The sequence below is a fragment of the Pelobates fuscus genome, chromosome 8, assembly GCF_036172605.1.
Source record: "Pelobates fuscus isolate aPelFus1 chromosome 8, aPelFus1.pri, whole genome shotgun sequence".
NCBI classification, from domain to species: domain Eukaryota; kingdom Metazoa; phylum Chordata; class Amphibia; order Anura; family Pelobatidae; genus Pelobates; species Pelobates fuscus.
In genome coordinates, this window is record NC_086324.1 from 177,128,559 (window position 1) to 177,137,528 (window position 8,970).

At 39.0% G+C, this 8,970-nt stretch overlaps 1 protein-coding gene across 1 annotated transcript; it reads left to right on the forward strand.

The window, feature by feature from the left end:
• The first annotated feature begins 2,184 nt into the window (after positions 1-2,184).
• LOC134571067 (uncharacterized) lies at positions 2,185-8,473 on the forward strand. Its single transcript, XM_063429116.1, has 4 exons — positions 2,185-2,618; positions 4,863-4,986; positions 7,872-7,945; positions 8,059-8,473. Exons 1-4 carry the CDS (start codon positions 2,300-2,302, stop codon positions 8,436-8,438), a joined length of 897 nt encoding a protein of 298 aa, XP_063285186.1. The 5' UTR covers positions 2,185-2,299; the 3' UTR covers positions 8,439-8,473.
• Positions 8,474-8,970: the final 497 nt, after the last annotated feature.

The window sequence follows — 8,970 nt, forward strand, 5'->3', positions numbered from 1 at the left end:
CACATTGCATTGGAGGATTAATTTCTCCCTTTCTGCACAGCCGTTCGGTAGATTCTATCTACCGAACAAACAGCCTGTTTGCAACCTCCCCAGAGCCGTGGGAAGCCGGCCAGCGCTGTTAATTGGCCACCCAGAAGCTGGAGTGTGCTGCCAATTTACCTCCCTGAAGCTGCGGTTAACCGCAGCTTAATTGCTTGTTACTGGGTGGCCGCTGTTACACTTAGCGGCCGCTAGGTGGCGGTGTTCTGGAGCTCCCCGGGCAGCCAGCGCTTTTCTGCCCGGCTTTCATGCACCAAAATCGGACACTTTTACGTGACGGCACCGCTGAACCTCCAGCCCCTGGTTCTAATTCGTATGGATTTGGTGAATGCATGGAAATTCGGTATTTTATGTTGGAAGAATGTTTTAACCCAGATAGCCATGCCATGGAGCATATTAGTGTAATTAAAGACTTTTGGCTCCATGGCAATTAAACTGTATTTGCGTGGTCTGAGTGCCATTCACCTAATAATGTGCACTCAGACCTGAGCTATCTGGGGATATGTGACATGTCTGTGTTTTATGTATAAAATGTGTCTTTATGTATTTTAACCCCTTAAGGACACATGACATGTGTGACATGTCATGATTCCATTTTATTCCAGAAGTTTGGTCCTTAAGGGGTTAAAGTGATAGTCTGTATTTGTGTCCCCACGTGTGTAATGGAGTTTTCCTTTGTCCTGGGAGATAATTGAATTACTTCTCCATGGCAGAGGGGAGGAAGCCTGGATGCATTGTGGGGATGTTTTACTGCTGTATGTCTGTAATTGGTACTTGTCTGTTCGTTGTCCCAGTCTTCCATCTGGTCCCCTAGGGGAGTGTCCACCAGGTGGGAGACCTGCATAAATACAGGGGCAGGTAGCCCTCAATAAACAGACCACTGCTTGACCCTGAACACGGAGCCTTGTCTCGTTCTTGGGGGGATTCACTGTATGCTGATAGGGACTGACTGCCAGGAGTGTAAGCCGCTTGGGAGCTTTTCCTGTTCGTCTGCTAGCAGCTATTCATGAGGTTCCAGTTCGGGAGTTTGGAGTGCTACCTTATTCCCTTGTATGCAGTTCGGGAGTTTGGTGCATTCACTTATATCCAATTCGTGAGTTTTGGTGATTCTACAGTAGCTGTGCCTGTCTGTGAAAAGGGGATTATCGCCTTTTTTAACCCCTTGTCTGCTGAAACGGTCCGTTACATAGTGTAATCGGTTACTATCCCAAGTCCATCCTGCTATTGGTTGGCTTGGGATATGCAGTGTAATTGGTTACTGTCCTAAGTCCATACTGCTGTTGGTTGACTTGGGATATGTTACTATCGAAGTACATACTGCTATTGACTGGCTTGGGCTCACTACGCTGTTTGGGAGGGGGTTATGATAGAGGACCTGGAGGGGAACTTTGTGAACCACTGTAATCCTATTGTATGTAAATGAGGCTGTGGGCGGTATAAATATATGTGCTGTTTTCAATAAAACTGTGTGTGCTAGTTTTTTGGAACTGTGTATCCTGTGGGGATTTGTTCAGGGATCCCAGTATCAGAGTCTTCAGACCTGTTGGCTGGCTGCACGAACCCTCTAGCACCAGACAATTCAGAAAGAACAAGGCCTGAGAGCCGCTAGAGCTTTTTCAAAGAATGAGCTAAAGAAGCTGGAATCACAATAGGCAGAGGACAGAAAGGACGATACCTGCCTGGAAGTAGGGAGCTGCAGCCTGGTCCAGGGTGGAAGAGATCCAAGTCAAGCTTTGGCGACTGGGTCTAAAGTGCTGCATGGTCCGTGATAGCAGAGAGGAAGCGGATTTGGCAGAGATGCTCGATCAGAGTACGGGCACTCTGTCACAAGCTGCATATGTTTCTCTATGTGAGTTTTTTAACTTGTCAATAACTGAATAGACACGATCATTAGTAAACGGCACAAGAGCGTTTTATTGCTGACCTTAATAAATTTACTGGATAGAGTTCATTGCTAGTTTACACGCAAATAAGATGCCTTTTATTGTGATAAAACTGAACATTTGATAATTGGTCCAAAGTCAATATTTTTCTCCAGAATGCTTCGTTACACCTAAACTGAGTAAAAATGAAACTGAATGCTGAGTAAAAATGAAACTGAATGCAGAAACACCATTCGCAGATTTGCAGATTGTATAAAGAGAGAGGAAGAATACAGAGAGAACAAAGACAAAGAACGAGAGGAACGATAGCATCAGAGCAGTAAAGGGAGGGAGATTTATAAGAATAAAGTGAGAGAGACAGTAGTGACAACCTAGGAATGGATCCCCATCAGCTCAAAGATTATATCTATAACTTTAGCCTTGCAGACAGTGCTCAGGGGGGCCGAGGGTACAACCGTGTTCTCCTGCAGCTATTTGGGTATACAGGCCATGGGAAGTCCTCCTTCATTAACTCCTGCAAGTTTGTCCTGGACGGGGAGTATAGAACGATCGCAGAGTCTGGACAGAGAGAATCTGGAGGTGCTATGACCATGGTGAGAAATGCCTACAAACTAACAGACACCATCACCATCGTGGATAACCGAGGGTTTAAAAATATGGACAACATTGAGAAAATACAGATAAACAGCCAATTGGGTAAGTTACAATTGATACATTTAATGTGTTATTCATTCAAACGGTAAATTAGTACAACAATGTAGATGTTGAATATTTAGACATGGGAGCCAGAGGCATACTTAGGCCACTTGGCATTCGGAGCAGATATGTACATTGGAACCTCCTGTTAGACATAATTTAGCACATGCCATCCAGCATCTTAAGATGTAAGATAGCGTTATTTAACTTGTGGCAGAGAAAAGAATTCGAAAATGTGTCACCGTCATATGATTTATGCTGAGTCACGTTTAACCTACTTTGCCCTGCCATTGTACCCCAAATAATTCTCCTCTTTAGCTTGTACCCAATATTGCCATCTGCTACAGGATTGGACTAGTGTCACATAATAGGGAGCTTTGAGTTTAGCTGGAAACAAGTGTTAATCGTGATATAATAAAGTAAGTGATATTTTATAGACATCATTAACATAGACATGTCTAAAGATAGAACACATAGAATATAATATATATTCATGAAAGATTAATGCATGATTAATTAAGAGTACAGCAATGTCACGGTCAAATGTTATTCAACGCCTTGAAATTGGCAGAACGTCATCATTCTGCACAATGTAAGATAAGCTATTAACCAATGAATTGTGCTTATTCTAACACTGTGCCATCCATGTTCCTGCAGGTATTCCCTGCAGGTTTATCTACTAATTAGTGATCTTTCTTTTTTGTTACCATGTGGGCACTGGAGTGCTCCTTTAAATAAAGAATTATAAAAATATAGGGTACCATTTTACCCCATAGTTTCCTTTAAACAGGTCTTCTGCATCTCCCAAGTAATTACGTCAAAGCTACTATCCCACATCCTGTTGTTCACCCTCACATTTCTTATGGTCTAAGAGAAAATACCCCTCATAGTAACTTGGGGGTCCAGGAACCAGTGGCAACTCTAGGAACAATATATGGGGGGCACATTAGACATCATACTCAAAACTGCGGGTGGGTGGTGGGCACAAATAATTTACACTGGGGAGTGGGGTAATGTTCTGCCATTGGCTGTCTGGTGTCAGCATGATGGAGTCACACAACAAAGGTGCACATCATTCACATTAGCCACCTGGAATATCTGTTCTGGTACTGGCTTATGACATCTTTAGCAGATAACTCCCTATCTGCTATCTTTATGTGGGATTGCAATACTCACACACCAAATAAGGGAACTATCTGTTAAACATCACCCTAATTTGTAATCATCAAGTATTAAAATCCCACATAAGGGTACCAATTTAGGGAGTTATCTACTAAACAGCTGGAAGTTCAAATTAAAGGGACACTATAGTCATGCGAACAACTACAGCTCAATGTAGTTGTTCTGGTGAGTATGATAAGAGAAAAGGCTGTGTTTACATTGCCCCTAGGGACACCTCCAAGTGGCCACTCCTCAGATGGTGCTTTCTGGCTCAGTGCTGCACAGTAAGCAGCCCTGCCGTTCAGCGTCCTCACGCTCTGCAATTTTGATCTTTCACTTGTTTAGTAGATGTCACGATACGGCCCTGGATTCTCTGGCCCTGAAGGTGGACCAGTTCAGGCCTAGAATTTCCAGTGGGATTCTTTGTATTAGCCTTTACTTTTCCCGTTAGCGAAAGCAGTGCTTCTCCTAGCTGTTCCTGATTATTATTATTATTATATTATTATTATTATTATTATTATTATTATTATATTATTATTATTATTATTATTATTATTATTATTATTATATTATTATTATTTTATTATTATTATATTATTATTATATTATTATTATTATTATTATTATTATATTATTATTATATTATTATTATTATTATTATTATTATTATTATTATTATTATTATTATATTATTATTATATTATTATTATTATTATTATTATTATTATATTATTATTATTATATTATTATTATTATTATTATTATATTATTATTTTATTATTATTATTATTATTATATTATTATTATATTATTATTATTATTATTATTATTATTATTATTATTATATTATTATTATTATTATTATTATTATATTATTATTATTATTATTATTATTATATTATTATTATTATTATTATTATTATTATTATTATTATTATTATTATTATGTGCTTTAAATCTGGTTGTGAAATATAGGTCCCCTTTCTTTCGGAGTTTATTTGCTGAATGTTATATTTTACAAATTACAATTTTTTAAATTAAAGTTAGAATTATTTTACATCTTCCTGTTTTGATTTCTTGCAGCAAATTTACTCCCTCTTAATCAGGAGGTAAAGTGGGCTGAAGAATATGATGACATTTTATGTATTATAAATAAAAAATCAGACTCCGACTACACCGATATTATTGTTCCTATATTTGTTTACAGGTGAGAAGTGTTTATATATTCTTGTAATATAAGTAAGTATAATAGCAAAAATAGACTGAGGATTCTACTGGTGGGGTTGCTATAAACTGAGTAACTCGCTTGCCTTGCTCCTTCAGTGGGAAAGCATTGCATGTCAAACTAATAACACATATCATACATAAAGGGACAGACCACCCTGTCACTGGATTTTTAAAGCTCTTTCCCATTCTCCTGTTAGTTCGGTATATCGTGATCGCCTAAATTTTTTTTCTTGTTTAGTTTAAATACCGAAAAAAAAAAAACACGAACTACCAGACAACCCGTATGCTGCATGTGCTGCTTGTTAACCTTCATCACCCCTATAAACACCTATTTAACACTAGTAAGCGCAGTGTTCTAGGCTGTCGGCTGGGTGGTCGCCATTCGTATGTATGAAAACGTGGTGGCGGACATCTTGAGCAGCGAACACAGGCAGCAGTGTTTGGTTGTCAAGTGCATGGACACTTGACCGCACGAACACCGCTGAACTTCCATCTCCATCTAGGTTCGGTTATATTTACCTGAAAGGAACAGTGTTCGGTGGGAGCTTACTCTCAATTGAGGCACACATACTCAGCATACGGACTAATTTCTATGTTCCTTTTTTGTGTGAGTTTGTACCCCAGAAAAGAGACAAAACTTTACCCCTGTGGCGTCTCGGCTGCGTTTGTGAGATCTGAGCGCTTTCTGGATATGTTGCATGCTCAGATCCAGGCTACCCGGTGATATAGGTATTGAGGGGGTACCTGTTTGCATTGTGTGTATTTTGGGGTGTAACAATTGTACATATTCTATACCTGAGAGATATTTTTTGTGACAAAAGCAACTTCGCCACTGGTATTTGGAGGGTCCTGTTTGCCAGTCCCCTACCCTGTGACTATGGCCTGTGTGATAAACCTGGCTAAAATACTGTAAACAGGCTCTGTTCATGTGAGTTATGTACTTTTTTACTCCAGACAGAGAGACCGACCGTTAGCCATGATTCTATGGCACTGTTTTGGGTCAAAAGAGACTTCCAGGAATTTCCTAAACCCCTGCTCTGATCTGGGTGATTTTTGGATATGTTGTTCACCCAGATCAGGGCTATCCGGGGATATGTTATGTTTTGGGGTGTTTTCTGGACTTTGTAAAAATGTATGTCTTTGTTAATTGTATCACAGGCAGAGGGGAGGGATTGTGTACAGTATGTGGAAGTGTTATTCATTATCGCACTGTTTTGTATTGGCTTGTCGATTTTATGTCCTGTGCCCCACAAGGTCCACCTGGGCGGTAACCTTGTGGGGAAACTTGTATAAAAGACCAGATGCTCCATTAAACCTGCAGTTCTACTTCACCCTCAATCTAGAGTCCTGCCTCTTATTGGGGGAAACTACTACAAGGGATTGCTATGCTCATCATACTCCCTTGCTAAATCACTACTAAGCTCTTGTGAGAGCTTGTTCCTGCTTTGCTCTCTGGAGGAAGAGAGGTTCACCCAGTGGAACCAGGAGCCTTGTCGTAGGTCCAGGGTGGGTAGGAGATGGCAAGACTCCAATCAAGCTGCGGCGGTTTGTGGGGTCTGCAGTACTAGGAGCATCCGTCAAAGGAGGTGCCCAGTCGGGGTGCCAGGTGATCTGTTACAATTTTAATTTAGATGTTTACTTTCAAATAGTTTTAGGTGTAAGAGGGATCAAGGATCAATAAGCTGTGAGATTCTGACAGCCCTGGGTCTGTGTATAATGATGTTATGACTCACACAGCACAATGAAGTGCAAGACAATATTTAAATGTAACTATCCAATTCACTGACGGGAGCAGAGAGGGCATGTTGTAAATGTCATATTGAATGTTTTGAAAGATTTGGCACAAACCGAGGTCCCTCTTGTGCACATAACCTATCCCCGTAGTAAACATGTTGCTATTGTGAAAATAAAAACTCCTCCTTATTAGTTATTTTGTGCACATTTACAATACATTCAATGTCTGAGTGTCAGCTAGCTGTGTTTACTTTTTAATCATATCTCCTTTGTATTTACGGCATTGCTGTATCTCTCTAAGTGAAAAGTGCACAGAAGGCTCAGCGCCTAAAACCTTAAATAAAGGCAGCAAACCTAAAGGATAGGGCTCCCTCACAGACCCTATAGGTATATAGGTATAAGCAAGTAGAAAAAGGTGGCGCCACAGAGATAATATGTACAATTAAATATAAGCAAGTAGTAATATAGAAATAAACGATATATAATACAGAGAGAGAACAATAAAAAATAATAGGTGTGTGTATGTAAAGAACAGTCCAAAAAATGTCCAGTAGAACCTTGGGATGAGAGAACAATCACTTGTCTATGGAGCGGTGGGATCAAGGAGTTCGTGGGATTCGAATGAAAGAGAAAATAACATCTAATAGTGTAATAAAACCCAAATAGGTAGCAGCCAATAAAAAAAAAGTCTATATGGTTCTACTCACGTTTTTGAGAGCTAAAAACTAGCTCTAGTATAAACCGCGTACAGTGGTATAATCCCCATTTATGGGATACCTGAGGGAGTGTTGTAAGTAGATATCTCATCAGATGGGGACCATATGTAACATAATAAACAACAGTAGTGCTCACTGTGATAAAATCAGGAGAATGTATATAAATACCAAATGGTTACTCACATTTAATTGGGCAGACACACTGCTCAATGATAGGGCGTGAGTGGTATAATCCCCACCAAGGATGCTTTTAGCTAACTCACAACAAAGAAAGTGCCCAAAATACCTTTATTAAAATACAGTTAGTTAAAATTTCCACAACACGTTTCTCCCCTTAGGACTTTCTCAAGTGGATCTTTTTATATTTCCCAGATTTTATTATAATTATTTTCTCTCTTATTTTATATTTCTCCAGTGTGAAAACAAACTTGACCAAAGACGAAGACAATGAAGTAAGAGAGTTCCTTGAAACGTGTCAGGAGATGACAAGTAAATATTACTTCTTTATTCATGCAATACAGCAACGTATATCTAGTCATTCTGATAAATTACTCCGCATGCCATTGAAGATCATTTTCATGAATTGTTCTGTGTGTTTTTAGGAATTAACCCTACCATCGTCCTGACTAATAAAACCAGTGGTAATTACAGTAATGTGGAAGAACGTTTGGGAACCAAACGAGTATTTCCAGTGGAGAATTACACTGAGGACAGACAGCTGGCAACACGAGAGAAACACATAGATATATTGAACATCATAAAAAGTGTCTTGGATGATGTCAAATTCAGCTTGGAGCATGGAAGTGACCCAGAAGAAGAACGCACCGAGCACATTAAATTCCTAATGGGCATGGCACATCGTATTTTTTCGGCCAAGGAACTGGAAAAGAAGGAGGAAGAGGACAGGAAAAAACAGAAAGAAATGCCAGTTCCTAATATATTTACAAGAATTTGGAATGCTATATTTTTTGTGCGAAAATAAGCACAAAAATATAGTATTCATTTGAACATGATGTTCTTGTAAAACAAGAATTAATGATTAAACTATATCAAAGAGATTTATAAAAATATATGCACATCTGTTGACACAATTTGCTATGCATGTAATCAATTTAATCCGCAATAATTCCTGTAATTAGTGTGTCACATAAAATGAGAGGTTTCATGATCTGTTGATATAACGACATTGAGCTATGTATTGCTGACTGTGTGTCCTTATCACTGAGCGATATCACCGCTTTCTCTTTAGGTGGTCAGTGTCACTTAGTGATAACACTTCCAACAATTACAAATTATCTTTGGTGTTCTGTGCACGATTTGTACACAATGGGCACGATGAGCATTATATAGACTATACATCAACATTTTACAAATGAAATAAATATGCAGTGGGTTAGTTGGTGACAATCTTTATTGCTTAGCAGAAGCTTTAATACTCCGCACTGTGATGTTTAAAATTGGACATATTGAGCTCAGCTATGAGTAAAGAAAAAATAAATAAATAAGCTTGTGAC

What these genes read in the sequence shown, in the direction of transcription:
- LOC134571067 (XM_063429116.1), top strand. Translation starts at nt 2,300, where the DNA reads ATGGATCCCCATCAGCTCAAAGATTATATCTATAACTTTAGCCTTGCA. An exon ending in GTTCCTATATTTGTTTACAG is followed by an intron (nt 4,987 to 7,871) that starts GTGAGAAGTGTT and finishes ATATTTCTCCAG; the next exon opens with TGTGAAAACAAACTTGACCA. An exon ending in AACGTGTCAGGAGATGACAA is followed by an intron (nt 7,946 to 8,058) that starts GTAAATATTACT and finishes GTGTGTTTTTAG; the next exon opens with GAATTAACCCTACCATCGTC.